This window comes from Mirounga angustirostris, unplaced genomic scaffold (genome assembly GCF_029215605.1).
Source record: "Mirounga angustirostris isolate CCGP_5_RB_7025 unplaced genomic scaffold, mMirAng1.0.hap1 SCAF_9, whole genome shotgun sequence".
Taxonomy (NCBI): Eukaryota; Metazoa; Chordata; class Mammalia; order Carnivora; family Phocidae; genus Mirounga; species Mirounga angustirostris.
In genome coordinates, this window is record NW_026991717.1 from 84706191 (window position 1) to 84725188 (window position 18998).

At 53.4% G+C, this 18998-nt stretch overlaps 1 protein-coding gene across 1 annotated transcript; it reads right to left on the bottom strand.

Moving 5' to 3' along the window:
- Positions 1 to 15316: 15316 nt before the first annotated feature.
- NKX2-1 (NK2 homeobox 1) lies at positions 15317 to 18176 on the bottom strand. Its single transcript, XM_045901966.1, has 3 exons — positions 18100 to 18176; positions 17018 to 17403; positions 15317 to 16065 (listed from the first exon to the last, which is right to left on the bottom strand). The coding sequence occupies exons 1-3, from the start codon at positions 18174 to 18176 to the stop codon at positions 15317 to 15319; spliced, it is 1212 nt and encodes a 403-aa protein (XP_045757922.1).
- Positions 18177 to 18998: the final 822 nt, after the last annotated feature.

Below are 18998 nucleotides of genomic sequence, written 5' to 3' on the forward strand. Positions count from 1 at the left end.
ACTTCTAGATTTTACAACCTCAAGGAAAAAATGCTAATGTTAGAGTGAGATGTATTTTGCTTTATGTCCCTGTATGCCAAATACCTACTTGTTTCAATTTGAGGTAGGAAAAAACTATTTTTATATAATCTCAATTTTATATAATTTCTCTGAAAGTTGAATGCCTAAGCCTTATTAAGTTAGCAATAATTTCTCTATGAAAGCAAATGTGAACAGGCAAAAGTTTGTTCTATTGGGCGCCTGGGTGGCTCAGTTGTTAAGCTTCTGCCTTTGGCTCAGGTCATGATCCCAGGGTCCTGGGATTGAGTCCCACATCGGGCTCCCTGTTCGGCAGGAAGCCTGCTTCTCCCTCTCCCACTCCCCCCGCTTGTGTTCCTGCTCTTGCTATCTCTCTCTCTGTCAAATAAATAAAATCTTAAAAAAAAAAAAAGTTTGTTTTATTGACAAGAAGTTATAATCTTCCAAATTTTATTGAAAACTCTTGATTTTTCCCCCCTACTACTGATAAGGGACACTTTTCCTGATTTTTGCCCCTGTTAGTAATGAGAATCCATTTCACAATTGGCCGTCTTCAAAATTGGGACTATCAAGTAAAGCACTTACAACTTACTTTTTGAGGAAACTGCTTGAGGGCTCCTGTGTCATTCCATCCTCCCTGCCTTTCCCACTAGTGAATTCCCCCAGAGGGATTTTTTACAGATATGAAGTGGAGAATTTAGAAACAGGGCTGATTGGTGGACCCTCCTGCTGCCACTAAAGTTTTCCTGATACCTTCTAGATGCTACCGTAGGATTACATGACTAATTCACTCCTCTCCTTGTCTGCTGGCAGCTAAATGGGAATACTGGCGAGCTGCCAGAAGGGTAGGTAGCCAACCTGCTTGCCCTTGATTGTGCCTGCCAGCTTTTAAATAACAGAAGTAGGGTCAAGTAAGTGAAATCACGAACTGAGGAGAGTATTCTGAGAATGCAAAGGCAGTTAATGTCCTTCCCAGCCTCAGATGGCTGGCAACCCTTGGCAGAGTAATCTGTGATTTGTGGCACCTGACCCTTCCACTGTGACTGTTATCTGTGTATTCACTAGAAACATATTTACAGAATCTCTCCATTAGCAAAGATGCCTTGTGTGTGATTACCCAATTGTCATGGTCACACTAGGGTTTTGATAACAGTTCCTATTCACAAATGAAAAACTGCCCTAAACTGCACACAGGATTGATTTAAAGCAGGGAGCCTCAATCTATAGATCAAGACTTCTTTGCGTAGATCTCGAAGAGATTATCACAGTCTTGCTCTCCCTTCTTCCTTACCCCAAGACCACATTCCCACCCCCTCCCATCCATGGCAAGACAGAATCTCCTTTATTCCCTTGAACGCTTACGAATTCTTAATAAAGTTAAGAATAGTTAGCAATTAGAATTATGCAAAAAGATGAGCCTGTTTAAAATAGACTCCATCCCAGAAAATATTGCAAGAGAGCACCAGTTGCTTAAACTAGTTAGCATTGCTCACATTTATATAATACTTAGCGTCAGAAAAAGTACTTTCTCCTCATTTAAAACGTTTTAGTTACAAAGGCAGACAGAGTGAGGTTGTAGGCTAGCTTTCATTCTTACGGAATCAAATACAAAGAACATTAAAATTCGTTTGTCTCTGACACGTGACAATGAGAACACTTGCTATTAAGAAGTTTACTGGGAAGTTTCCAAGGTGGCATCTCCCTTTCCGCCTCAAATAAATGGCATTGAGGTCCTCCCGTGCCAGAAAATTTCTCTAGTTTACATCCTATGTTGGCTGCCACCTTTGTATTAACTGATAAAGGCGAAGCAGTATCTTAGGGAACCGAATCAAACTCACTAGGAGCAAATAAGTGGTTATAAATCAAAATGGAAAAACGGAACCCATACTCATTGTCATCATGTGTCTCCCAAATGAGATTTTCCGAAAAAATAAAAGTAACAAAGTCGCACCAGATAAATAAACGAAGGCGATAAACTCACCACAGCTCAAGCAATACTACTAAGGTGACCTGACTTGACAGTAACCGCAGGCGACCCTTAGGAACTGCGTCGGGGTTAAACGCCCTGAGAACTGCCGAGATCCGGAAGACCCGGGCCACTGACCCTCCGCAGTCCGGCAGCCGGCGGCGCCGAGACCCGCGCGCTCTAGGCCGCAGGGGCCTGGCGAAGGGAGGCTAGAGGCCGGCCGCGGGCGCTGCGGGCCCGGAGCGGCGCCAGTCAGGCGGCTCGAGGCCCGACGCCGGCCGGCCGGGCACCCGCGCAGAGGAAGCCCCGGCCGAGGAGGGGCCCCCGCCCCCCACCTCCCGGGGCCGACTGTGCGCGCAGCAGGCCGCAGGGCCGGAGCGAAGCCCGTGCGGAGGCCGCAGGGAACCCTAGGGGCAGCTCCGGGACGGACGCCGCGCTCGGGCTGACCACGCCGCCTCGCAGTCGCCCTGCGGCGGCGCGGCCGCCAGGCGCCTGAGAAGAAACTCGGCCGCAGGAAGCCAGACGCCGGGCCGGCGCCCGCCGCCGGGAGCGCACGCACGCTGCGTGGCCAGCGAGCGCGGGAAAGCTCGGCGCCGGAGCGGGACGTAGGCGCTCTGTCGGGGACATGGGGACTCCCGGAGCTTGGGCGCCCCTTGCAGCCGGGAGTCATCTCGACGCATTTCTTCCCAGGCGACCTGAATTCAACCCCTGTGAAGATGCTCCAGGCATTAGCGAGTAACAGGGGAAGAAGAGGGGGGGGGGGGGAGATTATTTAAATGAGGGAGGGGCGGGCGGGAGGAGTAGGAGGAAACCGTACAGAAAAGAAATCCCCATTACCACCAAAACCGTTTCTGAGAAGTCCTGAGGTTTTACGCCTGAGATTTCACTTTAAAGGCTGGAAAAAAAAATATTCCACTGCTTTTAATTGAAGTAAACAAAGTGCAACAAATCCTAACTCAAATATGATTGCAGTGAGATTAGGGTCTAATTGCTTAGGGTTCAGGTGGAATCTGCGGGCTAAATCCTACAGGGCCAATCTGAATTTCACAATCATTCTGTCAAAAGGAGAGCGATGAGAGCCCACACGCTTCCTAACAAGTCATTTTTAACAGTTACAAGCTTCGCACAAAGACCACACAGGGCGCCTAAGAGATGCAAATCTAATCCCTGGTCATTCTACGGGCCTTCAACAAAGATGTGCTAAACCCTAATAGAAAAGAAATCAGTTCTCTGTCACCAGCCCCTAGTAAAATCTATTAGAGAATGGACAGAGCCTCATCTACAGCAGTTGCTGCAAAGGTTAAGGACAAGTACAAATAAGAGGGACCCAGTTTTGTTTTCCGTGTGAAATATCGGGAGAAGCTAACCCCAAATGAGGGACGGGATTCGATCCGTGGCTTCGCATTCATTTGAACGCTAGAAAAAAGTAAACACACACATTAAGACTTTTGAAGACTCCGTTTCTGAATTTGGGAGAGATGAAACAAATTCCCCCCAAAGTTGAAATCTTTGCCTCCGAAATTATCGAAGAATATAAAAGGGAGAGAGAGGCGAACGCGCGGGTCCAACAGGGAGGACCCGGGCTTCTGGAACCGGCCGGGCTGACTTCGCGCTGCAGCACCTAGTCCCTCCCGAGAAAAGCCCCGACGGCCGAGCCGCCGCCAGGTGCGGACTCGGGTTGCGCGCGGCCTCTTGCGGCTGGGACCGAGGGGCGGCGGCCCTCCCTCCCCGACTGGCCGGCATTCGGCCCACGTCCCTCTCCCCGACCTCACCCTCGGGCCCCGGAGCCCCTGGGGAGGCGGCCTGTGCTTCACAGGTCGGGACGCGTCTCAAATGTGCCCTTCTGCAGTCACCAACCAAATGAGACCCAAACTAACACCTGTGCCACGCTGGGGTATTAAAAGGGTTAATATGTCGCAGCTAAAACACACCACACTGCGTGTGAGACTCTTAAGAAAGTAAGGGCCCCTGGGCTCCAGGCCCCTCGGAGAAGCCCCAAGCGGGCTGGGCCCCGGGCGGGGAGGGGGTGGGTGGAGGGAAAGGACCGGTCCTGGAAGGCTGTGTGTGTTGGCGGGTGGTGGGAGGGAGGGTGGTTTCCCTTCTCTCCACGGCACAGAGCCCCGGCGGCGGGGCGAGCCCGGGTCTCCTCCCGCGCCGCCGCAGTCGCGGGGCCCAGAGGCTGGGAATGCCCCGCCGAGCCTGATCCGCGGGGGGAGCCGGCGGGGGGTGGGGGGGCGAACCCGGCTCGGCGGAGGGATCTCGAAGGCAGACGCGACCCCGCCCGCTGAGCGCCCGCGGGAGGATGGGGCCCGACTGGGTAGCAGGGAACCGGCCGCCTTCTCAGGATCCGCCTTCCATCGCGGGAAGCGGCTCAGGGCCCGAAGATGAGAGCTGGGGGGCGGGCTCGGCTCTGAGTCCCCGCGGAATCGCCCTGCCATTTTCCCAGGCAGCTGGGGCTCTCTCCACGTGGTACCTCTTTCGAGGCCGCGCTGGCGGGGACAAAAGAGGGCGCTGTCCAACAGCAAGGGTCGGAAAAGACCGCGAGTCTCCCCTTCTGCTTAAAAGTTCCTTCTCCATCTGCACGGAGGAGGGATGGGGCACTTGGGCGAAAGAAGGGATTTTTGTCTATTTTCCCGGAAGTTTCCGGAAACCACTATTTCGACTGCCAGTGGCTTCGCCCTCTGGCCCCAGGCTCCCCTGAATTTTTTCCCTCTCCAAGGTGGAGAGCCCAAATGGCCAGGCTGGAGCTTGGGAAGCGAACAACAGTCCCTGGCCCCTCAGTTCCCTAGCGCTTTGATTTGCTCTGGCAGAAAGTCTATTCTTTAAGGTCTAGCAGGAGGAGAGGAAGAGGTTGCTAGATTTGCCTCTCAGTTCAGAGACAGACCACCGTATACACAGTACACACATCTGCTTCCTCCTCATCCCTTTCTGTGCCTGTCCAGACCAGACGTATGCCTTAGGTCGGGGCTGTATTCCTTCCTTCGCATCTATTGACGTTAATTGAATTTCTCTGCGCGGCTGCTTCTCTTTGCTTCTGTCGTTTTTCTCGCTAGTCCTCTGATAGGCTGACCTTGGTGGTTCACTGGTCCTTTTACTACCCTCCCCCCACCCCCACCCCCACACAGCGGGCCTCCCATATGGGCTTTACTGGCTTTCACTCTATATGGCTTAGCACATCCACTTTGTCTATTTTTCCTTTTAGTACCGACATCAGGAAAATGATACCGAATTGCCTGCGCAGTGTGCCTGCAGTGGTGAGGCTAGAATTGGACAAGCAAGCCAGTAAAACACACGCATTGAAATGAAGAAATAAAAAAACAAGTAGGATGAAGTAACAAATAAAAAGTAGTTGATAGAGTCACATCAGACTATAAATACAAGAATATGATGCTCCTGCCGGTGATCTTTGGGTCCTAATGAAGGTGTCCCACATCTGCCTTGGGAGACAGGGTGGGGGCTCTCTGAGGAAGGGTGGCTAAGTTTCTTCTCCCCCTTTGGGATTGCTCCTGAAGACGTGGGCCAGCAATCCCCAGCCTGTGTGTCCTTGGTCCCCAGGGAGGTCCCGGAGGGTGGGAAGGAGTCACTGCACATCAGCCACATGGTCACCATGTCTCTCTGTGGAGCTGTCAGGTGGCTGGACCTTCCTGCCTTGGGAACCTGCTTTGGCTCTCTGCTGCTCTGGAACACATTCCTGTGCACCCCCTCTGTCTACCCAGCCAAGACTAGGCTGGGCTCTGTCCTTGCTTGGATGAGCTAGCTCACCTTCACCCTAGAAGATTGGGTCTTACTGGTCCCAGCCTCACCCTCACCTCCTGTCAGTTGTAGGAGTTCTGTCCTCCCTGTTTATAGAAATAGTGAGCCTGAACACTCCACTCCCCTCTGTAGGAGGCCTGCCTGACCTTCCCACCTCCACTCAGGATGGATTAATGCCTCAGGACCACTCATTCTTGCTTAACCACACAGAATGAATTCTAGAGAGAAAAAAAAAATCTAGTGAGTTTACAGCTGGGGGGTGTGTGTGTGCGCACGCATGAAGGATGTCTTTAGATCTTTGTGGTCTCTATAACTTGACATCTGTTAAAGAGAACACTGGGGCTTTTAGGAAGAGTTTTGCAGAAAATTGAGCAAGCCGGTAGGAGCTGTGCTGAATCCTCACCCCTTCTCTCCCCCTCCCGCCCATCTATTGGTTCTCCTTAGATATTCCCAGAGGTGAAAATTCTTTGCAAGAACGTTTAAAAACACAACTCCTGCCTAAGAGACACCAACTTGAGGAGGTTAATAAATTATCCCCTTTTGAAATAAAAATGGAATTGGCATTAAGCACATACTATTATTAGACTGAGTTTCTTCCTACCAGAAAGTTCGTTAGATGTTCGTATCTGGGCGGAATCTCTCTTTTCCGTAGGAAAACTCATCAGAGAAACAGCAACAGTTCGTTGGCTTTGTTTGATTTTGTTTATTTGTCTAAAGAAAGATCGTGTTTTCAGATTTCTTTTTTTTTTTAATCCCTTCAGGTTAGTGTTTGGATCATCATCCTGACCCAGTGAACTAATTATCTGTATATTCTGGGGTCAAAGTTAACGGGATATTTCAACTCATCCGCACACCAGACTTAGTGTGGTCTCCAGAAGGGGCTGGGGGCGGTCGGTATACCGCTCAGAGCCGAGGTTGTTCCGGGAGCGAACTGAAACCCGGCTGGAGAGTCACCTGCTAGCCTCGGGTGGGGGGAGGTGGAGGGTGGGGATGGGGGGGCGTCGCGAGGCTGGGTGGGAGGACAGAGTGTGGCCGTGGGCTGAGCGCGGGATGGAAGGCCGCGGGGTGGGCGGGGTGAGGCCGTGGACTGGGGTAGGCGGAGGCGGGGAGGGGGGCGGGGAGGCCGAAGTTGGTGGGGAGTGCAGAGGCCGTGGGCGAAGGGGGGAGGTCGCGTACATCTGCTTCTCTTGGTTCTAGAATTGAAACTTTCTACGAAGAGAGACCATAAAATATCTCGAGATTTTAAGTGCCCACACTGCTAGCTGAGTCCCCTGACAGCAAATTGGAAACCGCGGGGCCGCTAGGGGCCCTTGGGTTTTCGGCGGTACAACTGGGAGGCCGCGGAGCCGCCCCTAGGGCTTTGGTCACCACTGCTCCCGGGCCCCGCAGACACCCTGCTGGCCCCCGGAACACCCTAGCAGGGCTTCGCGACTCCAACCCGCGAAATTTTAGCCCCGAGCAACCTCTTCTGGCGGCCCTTCTTTTAAAAGCAAGTTTAAATTTTCTATCAAACATTTACCCGTGTACTCTTCACTAAATGACTATTAACCAGCACCGAGGAGAAGCACAAACATGGTTTCTCTCTCACCTTTCTTGCTGTTTCTCTCCCCTCTCCAACCATAGAGTCTCAATTTTCTAAGCAATTAAGCTATATATACACCAGGAATATTCGATTTCAAATACACGGGGACTAAAGATTGATGCATGTGGTCTGAGGCTAGAAGAAAATATTTAGTGCTTGCCTGTAGATTCTGTCACCCATCATCTGCTCGGAAAGCGCTCTGTATCTTTCAGCGTGTCCGGCTCTTATGATTGCAAATGGCCCTGTTTTCAAATGGAAATAAGACTTGCAAACTGATTATGTGTATTGAATCGGAATCACTCCCTAGATCCTCTTGTTTAAAATGTATTGAGAAAAGGATGATGGCTGCAGACCTCTGCAACCAGCTCCCTCTCTTCTCAGGGAGGTCGATCTATTTTGCAACTTTTTGCCATTTGAGCTTGTTTCAGCTAGATGATTACATTCCCATTGTGTTACCACCGGCCCAATGCAGAGGTGGTACACACACTGCCTTTCAGCCGGTTCCCCTGTCCTCTCCACTAACACCAAACCCGAAAAATCACATACACCACTTACTTATCCATCCACCCCAATACTTGGACCCAGAGACCAGCTCTAACCAGCATGACTCAGCTGTCACAAACACCAACAGAACTCCTCACACTTGCACTGGGCCGTTGTTCCTCTCCCCTCCTTTCCAGTCCCCTCTCCCTTCCTCTCTCTCTCTTGTGCAGAACCACATATACAGAACCCTCCAGCTTCCACAGACACCCAACCAACAGAATCTAAGTATTTAGCCACGTGGAGAATTTCCAACAACTAATTTTGCATTGGCGTGGCATTATGGATTTTAGAAAACAGTTCATACAGGAAGGTTAATGTCAACTGTTGGGGTTGCATGAAGCTCCTTATGCTACCATAGATCTTAAAGATGTTCCCTTTACCCTCATCCAGTGCTAGATTATGGCTAGTGGATGGGTTGGCTTTTTGTGGAAGATTTCCAAAGATTCTCCTATTTGATTTCAGCATGAAGCCAATGTGAAGTGCATATAGCTATCTGAGCTTTCCCTGCTGTGTGAGTTGTAGATATGACACACAGCAGTACTTCCAAAGTTTACTACACCCAGGCCTCAGCCTCAGCATCCAGCCAGGAAACAGTAACCAGCATTTCAGTTCATAGTGTAGGTTGGTGAGTAGTAATGAACGAGCTACAACTTCTCGCTGCCCTGGCTAGGGCAGGGATGTATACTGTGTGCACACCTTTGGTGAAAGAGTTGCGATTCCTCCCAAAGCACACCCAGAAGGGGAGGAGAAGCCGCCACTGCCTAGCTTGAGACCTTCCCCCAACTTAGTCCCCACCCAGAAAACGGCGCCTTGCAGCCCTCGAGGCACCGTCGAGTGGCCAGGCGGGGAGAGAGGTTTAAGCCTCTTTGGCTTCAGAGTTTCCTCTGAAAAAAACCTGTCGCTCCAAGTCTGTTTAAGAAACCCAATGCTCTGGAGGCGCCTGCAGGGACCCTAACCATGCCAGGTTTGCTGTATACACAGGCATAGCCAGATTTGTTAAGCCATTGACCTGTTCTCCTAGGTTAGAACCGAGGGAGCAGCCAGCCCAGAGGAACCAGCGCTCAGTCCTCTTCGCGTCATTACGGTAATTCCCAGGTTTACATCTGCGCGCGCGCTCAGCTGTGTGTGTGTGCCGGAGAGATCAGGTAAATTGGAGGCGCGCGGGCTAAATAAACCTATGTTTTCCTAGAGCTTTGGACACCTTCTAGCAGCAGTATTGAGAGGGAGAATGCTAGGCAAGGTGGAGGCCCTACCATTCTGGGTGATTTTCCACAGAATGGCTCCAAGGCACAGTGACTGGGCAAGGGTATCCAAGGACACTTTTCATTGCCTACCGTCTCTGATTTTGTAGAAATGATATTATCAACAATCACCGAAAACCCGAGAAATGCAACCTCTAACCCTCTACCAACAGCCTGGTGTTATTGACAATTTCATCTCGCAATCAAAGACAGGATTTCTGGAAAGGTGGGAAACAGGGAGAGAGAGGAGAAAAGTTTGCCTTTTTTTCATGTTGTCTGACTACACTCAGACCTGCCCTCTTATTTCCATGACTCTGTGAAGACCAAATAGGAGGGACGTTTGCTACAAATGAGGGGCAGAAACATTTCCATTTGATTCTGTTAGCTGGCCAATAGTGTTCCTACTAACGATGTCTGTTAGTGGATAATGTAGGTGTCGCAAGTGACAATTTTTGTTATAGATAGCTTCAAGAAGTCTCAGCTACAGCTGTGTGTCTCAGACAGCAAGTTCATTTCCTTTAAGAACAAATATTAATATTTCCCCCCAAATAATTAGTTCTCCAGAATTTTACAGGAAAATAAATTAATATTCCAATTTAAAATAGACAAAACTAAAGAAAGCTTTTCTTTACTTGCTTTTTAAAGGGACACTCGGTTTCATGTGGCATCTTAATTGAGGTAATGAATACATTCAACTTTCTTGCATCTAACAAGTTCAGTAAGATCCTCTACGAAGAGAATCCTACATTAATTTTTTAAATATCATGTAAATTAGATATATGAGATAGATACATATGTGTATACTTCTATAACACATACAGAGACAGGTGTCTGTATGTATCCACTTATACCTACAAATGGAGTGGGCAGAATCAGATGTGAATATTGTATTGGAGGAAAGAGTCCTCTTTAACGAGACCTATTGCCTTCAATTTTTTAAAGAAGTGTTTATTTCCATGTTATTGTCCAGAACAATAACAATAATCAATTTACATTGTAGTGCCCTGCAAATAACTAAAAAAGAAAGAAAACAGAAAAAATGGATTTAAATCTCATCCTTTCCAAAACTTCATTACAACTCATAATAACAAAGACAATAAATGTTTAGGAAGCAGAAAGCAAATGGGAAACATCAAATGAGAAGCCTGGGGCTGTGCCTAGATGCCCTCCAAGTAGGGCATTAGGTCACTATCAGAGAGAAACACAGCCTGCCACTTCAGCTGTGGCTTCAGATGAGGCCGAAACTGTGCTGTCTAGTTGCTGAGCCTGCTCCTCCTTTGCTCCTTTGACAATCACAAGTTGAGAAACACAAACTCTACATGGGGAGAGGGAGCATACAGACCCTGGGCCTCCTTTTCAATAAGACACATTCTTTCCACTACTCTTATCCATACCCAATGCCTCCAGGCACAGAGGGTGACTGGGGATAGGATACTCCTTCCAGAAGCTACTGCCCAAAGGAGCCCACGAAAATTTTCTGTGCTCTAAGCTGAGGCAGGAGCCCAGATCCGGCCCCACAGAGGGTGGCCTGGAGCCAAAAAGAACACAATTGCACAACCACAAACACACCAGTCAGGAAGTCAGGAAGGGCCAGAGGAAGGTGGTGTCCAGCATCTCTTAAGAGGAACCTGGCTGAACAAGGAAAACATTCAGCGTCAGCCCTCCTAATACTCATATCTGTCACTTTCCTTCCATTCTAAAAGAAAGACGCATTTGAAACAAACAAGCCAGCAAACCATGCCTAAGAACCGTATCATCTCAGATTCACATTTCCCAACAGGCTTTCTAGTTCTCCACAAATAACATCCCCGCTCACTCTGCTCCCCGCTCTAATAATTGGGGGAGGGGGTGAGCGATGTCTAGAGAGACTGGAGACATCCGATCAGAATTCAAGGCAGCTTCTCACAACTCTCTTGTTTATAGAAAATGAATGTCTGCCTGGCTTGCTTTTAGTTCTGGAAAGGGGTCAGTCTTTATCAGCACGGTTCACACAGTTCCTGGATTTTTTTTCCCTTATCTTAAATTGACCCGCTTTTAAGATAAAGACATAATAGAGAAAGCATTGACCTTACCTGGTCCCTAATGAGTTGGAAGTCAGAAAACCCCGCTCTCATTTCCTCTTATCTCGAGTCGCCTGAGAAGAGACTCGCGCTACCTTTTGTGCGCTCGCGCCTGGAGAGAGCCCCTCACGGACGCGCTTACTCACGCCGGTGAGCGCGCTCGAGAGTGTGAGGCCTCAAAGTCTGAGAATTCCGGCCGGGGGTCTCAAAATCGGAGACCTCGATGCCAGCCCCAGGCCTAACCCTGCCCCCAGGAGGATTTCAAATCCCTGGGAAGGCTCCCGAGCACGTCTTCCCGTTTGAAAGGCCAAGTCCTAAGCAGTGGGAAGAAGACCTTGCCTCCTCGAGGCCCAGGGACTGGAGCGCGCGGGGCCTCCTCCGCCTCCAGGAGTCAGTGCCCCGAGCGTTTCTCGCACCGTCGGCCCCGGCCTGGCTCTGCTTTCCTTCGCGGGCCCCAAGCTACCTCCCTCAGGGCCAGCCCCTATCCCAGAGCCGCTGCCCCGGCTGCTGAAGCATTCCCTGCCCCCACCCGCCTCCCGGCCTTGAGGACTCCAGCTGTACCCACAAGTGTCTCTGTTGGGGGCGGCGGCAGCCGGGACTCCCTTCTCCCCCGCTCAGCGCATCTCCGTCCCGCTCTTCTCGCCTTCCCTGAACCTGGCCCAGTCCCCTGGCCTGGCCGACCGAGAGGGCGGCTTTCCTCCCTCTCCGACCCAGAGCTCCAGGTTCCCAGGCTGCGGCGGGGGTGGCGTGCGCTTTGGGATGCTAAACATCAAACAAGCCAAGCCTGGGGTTTCAGGCCCCGAAGCCACTAGAGCCGCCCTCCAGGGCTCTCGAGAAAGTCCCCGTGTTTACTTGGTAGGGTGGGGGTGGGGGAGAGGAGGGAAGGGGGGATGCTGTCTGCAAAATCTCCCCCACTCTCCGCAGCCCTCGGGGCTTGGGGATGGGTGGGGTGCTTAGGCGGGGGCGCTCAGCTTCTCTGGGATCTTGGAGCGAACTGCGCTGCCCCCCTACGTGGGGAAGCTTCTGGCCCTTCCAGCACTTCAGCGCCAGGGACATCCCCAAAAGGCTGATTTCTCCAGGCCGGAACCTGGGCCAGAGATGCTGGAGACCTAGGGGAGGGCCACTCCAGGCGAAGACGACAATCGGCTTCGCAGGGGGTCACCGAGATGTGGGGTAGGGAATGTCCCCAGCCTGAGGTCTTTTGCTGTGCCCAGCGCGCACATATTTCTTTATCAAAAAGCTTCAGCTCGCGTTCCAGGGCCGATTCCTGAAGTTACTACAATCTCCGGGCCAGGAGCTGGAGCTGGTGGACCCGGGGTGATGGATGGAGAGAAGCGGCCAAGTCTCTGTTAGTCTCGGTTCCATCCGCAGACCCGGCTGAACTCACATTCCCCCCTCCTCCCCCATCCCCAACAAGTAAACAGACTTCAAACTAAGCCGGCTCGAGGTGGCAGGGAGAAGAATGTATTTCATAAAACTCCATCCAGCGCAAGGGTGTTAAGGCCGAGGGTACCACAACCCACTAAAATTGTGACTCTCAGGTGCCCCCTCTGGGCCAGGATGGGGGGGGCAGCCGTCCTTGCCGTTGTAGGCACCGCGCCCCCCGCCCCAGACCAGAATTGTGCTGGGCCTGGGGCAGGTTAAGCGGAAGCTCCCATGCCCACGGAATTGGGATCTTAGAGCAAACATCTCCCTTGCCAAGGCCCTGGGCTGAGCTGTGATTTGACCACCTGCACAACCTGTCCGGGGAATACAGCTGCTCATTCCAACACAAGTGTTCCAACTTCACTGATTTTTGCTTGTTTTCCAAAATGTGAGGCCTCCTGAGATTTTCCCCCACCAGCACACTCTGTAGACCCAAGCAACCATCCTCGGATTCTCTGAGTCTCTTTTGGATATTGGAAACCATATCTCAGTAGCCAGACCCAGGAGATGAAGCCCACCCTGGCCCCTACTCATAAGGCACCAGGGGTGAGGAGCCTCCCAGGAACTGCTGGTCTGGAGCAAGGCCTTGGCCTAGGCAATTTCCCTCACAAGTTCCTAGGGGTGGGGTAAGGTGGAAGTTGGGTGACAGAGAGAGATGGAGACAGAATAAGAGGAAAAGAGAGGAAGAAAACATGAAGAGAAGGAAAAAGAAATTCTAGGCATGAATTGAGTACAAAGCAAGTATGAATCAATCTGCCACAAACACTTTCAGGCTAAGAGGGACCCACTTTTGCTAGGAAGGTTTTTCAAAGGTGACACAGAAGGGGCAACAGCCCATCTAGGGGCTATGATTTCTCTCTGTCCAGAACCACTCTTCCCTCCTCCCTTCTCTAGGGCAACCCTGATAGTTCCCCAACAACCACATCTGGGTACCAAAGAGACTGGGAAATTCAAAGTAGTAAGAAAGATTGAAGATTTTTTTTTTTTTTTTTGCTGGGGTGGCAGGGGTGGCCGGGGCAGTGAGAAGTAGAAAGTTGAGAACAGGAGAAAGATTCCTTACTACAAAGATATTTAGGAGCCCAGAGATGGAAACTGGTGGAACAAAGAGGGAAAGCCCAGCTTCCAAAGTCCTGCCTTCAGTGTCTCCAGGCCAGTAGCCAAGTCAAAAAAATCTCCCAGAGCCAGAAGGACCCTGAGAGGCTGGGGATCCATGTCCAACTCTGAGTGGGGATAGTTGTTTCAGAGCAAAAACGAGACCCAGATAGACTTCCCCATTTTTGAAAACAGCCTCCCACCAGATTCTAATTCCAACGAGGCTCTGCAGCAGATTAGAAATAAGGATTGGTGTTGAAATCTACAGGGACCATCTGTTCTGTAAAAATGATCTCTCATTCAGGATTATTTAAAATGTATGTTATTTAAAACGTTTTAAAGTTTTAATTGTTGACTTAGCTGTATAAGACCACAGCAGACACTTCTGAGGTTTCAAAAAACAGAAGCCTGGATCTAAAAACTAGTCCTTTGGTCTCTTTCTCTTCTGTTCTCCCTTTCCCTCCTGATGGAAGTAGTTCAGCTTTTTTCCTCTATATTGCCAAGTCCCAGGACTGTTCAAGGTTTGGTTCTACTCAATTTGGAGACAGAACAAAACTCTATTTCCCTATGGGACAAGGACTCTGGGCCCAGCTCCTTAGCTGGTTTAGGATCCTTTTAGCTCCCAAACAATGCCAATTCCCATCAGGCCAATGATGAGCCACCCCCACCACCACAAAAAAAAAAAAAAAAAAAAAGCCTTTTAAAGCCAAATCAAAACCAAACAAAAGGTGGACTTTTAATCAGAAAAAGAATCCTTTTAATTTGTATAATTTATTAGAAGCTTCTTAGGAACTATATTTAAGCCAGATATCTACATAAGTTACAACAGAAAAAGACTGACGCTGCAAATACCAAACTGCCAAATAATATACACAGATTTGTCAATGCCCATAAAAAATATGATGGGCTGGGGACAGGGACTGGGGTTTTGTTTTTGTTTTTTTTTTACAACAAAATGTACAGATTTCTAAAAACTAGGTGTGTAGTCCAACTTTTGACAGCATTTTACAGCTACAAGTTCACATCAAACATAAAACAATTTTAGCCAGGGCTCTTCCCGGGGCTGAGCCTCGGCGGCCAGCGAGCGCTGGGAGGGGGCATTTCCTTTGTGTCAGTGACATGCGGGTCCTGTCGTAGAGTCTTTCCTCTCCCCAGCCCCCATCTCCCCTTCAAAAGAAATCCTGGTATTTACAAGCGAGTCCACCTTGCTGGCACAGTGTACCCAGAGTGAAGTTTGCGATCTTTAGAGTCCAGAGCTGTGTCACTGTAGAGCCCTCTCGAAACTGCACCCTGCCTGAGCGAGGGAAACGCATTTCAATCACCTAACAGACATCCCAAAAGCTGTTTTTTGTTATGTCCTTCTCGGTTTAAAGACTCCTTAAAGAATTGGATTCACTTGGTTGTTTTTATTTTCTTTTTTAAAAAAATTCCCACAAATTTTAGAAGAAAAAAAAAAAGAAAGAAAAAGAAAAAGACGTCCAGCAGTTTGGCTTTTGTGTTTTTTCCCTTGGTCTAAACGGGACAGACTCTTAAGAAAAGTCGAAGCGCAGGGAGCGGCGGGTGGTTGGTGACGTGTGGCCGGCAGGAGGGAAAGCGATGAGGCAGCGCGCTGGGCCCGGCCCGGCCCGGGGTCCTCTCACCAGGTCCGACCGTATAGCAAGGTGGAGCAGGACATGGCGCCATAGTCCGAGCCCGAGGAGTTCAGGTGGGACAGGCTGGACACCTGGCCCTGAAGCGCCGCGGGGCTGGCGGCGTGGTGCGCCAGGTCCGGGGACTGGCCCGCGCTGCCCGGCTGGTGGCCCGGGTGTGCACCCAGGCCAGGGCCACCGCTGCCCACGGAGATAGCCGCCGCGGCCGCCTGCGCCGCCTGCGCCTGCTGCTGCGCCTGCTGCTGCGCGTGGCCCTGGAGGCTGCCGGCGCCCGGCGCGGGGGCGCCTGCCTGGCACGGTTTGCCGTCTTTCACCAGGACCGGCACGGCCACGCGGCGCGGCGACTGCTGCTGCGCTTGCTGCTGCTGCGGGCACCCGGCGCCCCCGCCGCCGCCGCCGCCGCCGCCGCCGCTGTCCTGCTGCAGTTGCTGTTGTGCCGCCTTGTCCTTGGCTTGGCGCTTCATCTTGTAGCGGTGGTTCTGGAACCAGATCTTGACCTGCGTGGGCGTCAGGTGGATCATGCTGGCCAGGTGCTCCCGCTCGGGCGCCGACAGGTACTTCTGTTGCTTGAAGCGTCGCTCCAGCTCGTACACCTGAGCCTGCGAGAAGAGCACCCGGCGCTTCCGGCGTGGTGCGCTTGGCAGCGGGGCCATGTTCTTGCTCACGTCCCCCAGCGAGCCCAGGCCGCCCATGCCGCTCATGTTCATGCCGCTCGCCGGGCCCATGAAGCGGGAGACTGTAAGCGACAAACGCACAGCGTCGGCGGGGACCGGGCCGGGCCGGGCCACCTCGGCCTTCCGCGCCCTTGGCCGGCCCGGCCCACCCCGACGGCCCTCCTCACCTAGGCCGCCTCCGCCCTGAGAGGCCTAAGTTCCAAGGAGAGTTAGCGCCTGCCCCAGGCCGTGCCGTCGAGGGATTTGCTGGAACGCTCCCCACCTCAACCCCGGTTGCCTCCCTCAGTCACAGGGCTCCAGCCCAAAAGCAAAGTGGAGAAAGGCCGCTTCTGGTCCTTTCTTGCCCAACCCTGGCCAGAGTCGTTGGGTGAGCGGGCCACAGGCGGCGAACTGGGCCCAGACCAAGAGCTGGGGTCCCGCCGTAGACCCCAACTTTGGGAGTTTGGGAGAGTGGGGTGTTCACCTTCGAAAGCTAAAGTCCCAGACGCTCTGCCTCTTGGCCGCTCTCTCCTGTCAGCCCCAGTGAGGGCACTTGCTCGGCCCGTTTAGAGCCCCCTCTGAAGCCGCGCGCCCTTCCACCTGCCTAGACTGGAGAGCCAGCCGGGCGGGTCCCCTCAGCGCGTCGCAGTAGGGCAGCCTCCCGCCCGGCCAGGCCGCACCTCTCTGCTCCCTGCTTGCCCCCAGCTCCCTTAGTTTTTTGGGGGGTGGGAGGGCGATCCCTGGGCACTCTGAGGTCTCCTGAGCCGAGCAGAGCTGCCAGTCGGCCGCATCTGGGAGACGCCGAATACTCGCACCTGCCCGCAAGACCCCAGCGTTACCAAGTGTCTCTTCTGGGACCCCTCAGTCCAGCAGAGGGAAGAACCCCCAGCTCCCGCACCCTACTCCCTGGCGCGGCTTCCGGGCCGCCCACCCTGACGCCCGGTGCGCAGCCGGCAGGCGCTGCGCCTGCTGGGCTGCTCTCCCCGCGCCTCCCGTGCTCAGCCCGCGGCCCGGCAGTGGGGCGGCCTCACTTACTGGCGGGGAAGCGCGGGTCTGGGTTGGCGCCGTACCATCCGGGGCCCGAGGCGCTGTTCCGCATGGTGTCCTGGTACGGCGGCAGCTCGCTCATGTTGCCCAGGTTGCCGTTGCAGTAGCCCCCCACGGCGGAGTGCGAGAGCTGGGGCACCCCCGCCGCCGTCATGTGGTAGGCGGCCGTGACGGCGCCGTGGTGCCCCACGGCGTGCTGCTGCATGGCCGCGGCCGGCGGAGCCGCCTGGCCCTGCCTGTAAGCCGCCAGCGGAGCCCCGAGGCCGCCGCCCTCCATGCCCACTTTCTTGTAGCTTTCCTCCAGGGGACTCAAGATGTCAGACACTGAGAACGGAGTCGTGTGCTTTGGACTCATCGACATGATTCGGCGGCGGCTGGAGGAGGAAGGAAGAGGAGGAAAAAAAAGGGAGAGGGGGAAGGCGAAGCCTCGCTGCTTTTTTTTTTTTTTCTCCCTTTGCCAAATATTCTGGTGTTACCTTAACGCCGATCTTGTTGGATGTACACGTAACCGAGTGGACCGAGTCCGCCTTAATTGGCTTGAGTGGAGGCTCGGGGGCTGCCTCGCGTTTGTTTTAGCCCGGCGCCAGGTTTTAGGCAGCCACCAGAGGCGGGGCGTAAGCGCTAAAGCAACAAGACAATAGAAGCCTACATCTTGCCCGAGATAATTAGCTTACATGCTGATGACAAGGTAAACACCTTTAAGTTTCACTTGTCAAGATTTTTAGGTCTCAAAGAGGGAGGGAGAGAGAGAGAGAGAGGCAGAGACGCGACCCAAAGCATTTCTTTCCCCCGCTCCCCGGACACCCCCACCCCATTTTTTGTGGGGTGCGGGCGGCGCGCGGGGGGAGACGGGGGGGAGGGAAAGGAGGAGGGAACCGAGAGAGGGGAGGGCAAGAGGTGGGGTGAGGAGTAGCCGAGGAGGAGGGATGGTGGGGAGGAAGGAAGGTGAATGCTGCTTTGCAACCAACTTTCGGAGTTACAAAGTGAACCACTTTCCAATACAGCCGGGGTTCCCGGGCGGGGACAAGTCTTTAGAGGGAGGGGGCCAAGGGACAGGGTAGGGGTTTCACCTGAGCCTGCTGGGGCTGCTCCTCCCTCCCGCCGCGGCCTCCCAGCCCCGCGCCTTCCCACTGCCTCCGGACCACATCGGGCTTCGCGGCGCCGAGCCCCAGTCGCCACCAAACGAGCTCGCGAGTCTGGGGACGAACCCTGGGGCCGCACTGTTGGTCTGCGTGTCTGTCCGTCTGTCTGCCTCTTCTGCCGCCGTCAGAGGGACACCTCTGCTCCCCGCCCCCTTTCCCCCTACCCGAGAGAGAATCCCAGCGGGCGGAGGGGACGCTGAGCAAGGGATCGGCTGCCTCCGAGAGGCTGTCCCAGATCCCCGCGTCCCCCTCCCCCCACCTCAGGGTCTTCTCAGCGGTCCAGGGCCCCCTACATCAAGCCCCCCCCAACCCACACGCGGCTCCCTCTCCCCACCCCCATTCCCGGCCAAGGCAAGCACACTACTGGCCGCTAGTGCTGGGAAGCTGGGGGGCACTAACCCGAAGGGCCATTGCTGAAGTTGCCCCACCTCGAACAAACCTGGTGTCCCCGACCCTCGCCCATCGCCCGGACACGCGGGGTTCCGGGGCTGGAGCTGACTTTCCGAGGACATCACAGCCCCAGCACCCGAGCCCAGGGCCACGCTGTTTTCCCCTCTGATGCTTCAGGGAGGGCGCGGGCAGGGAGCGTCGTGAGTACCCGCCCGCCTGTTGCCGGGCGGAACTGAGCCTGAACCCCGGCGGGACCAGCTGGCCGGGAGGGGGCGAATCCCAAGGCGCGAGCAGCCCAGCAGGCGGGAGGCTGGGCTGAGGCTCGCCTCCGCCCGGAGCTCAGCCATGCAAAAGTGCACTTGCTTCCCCGGGAATAACCAAATATCTTTGTTTAAAGTGGCGGCGTAAATGGCCAGTCGCTTTGTGGCCACGCTGGA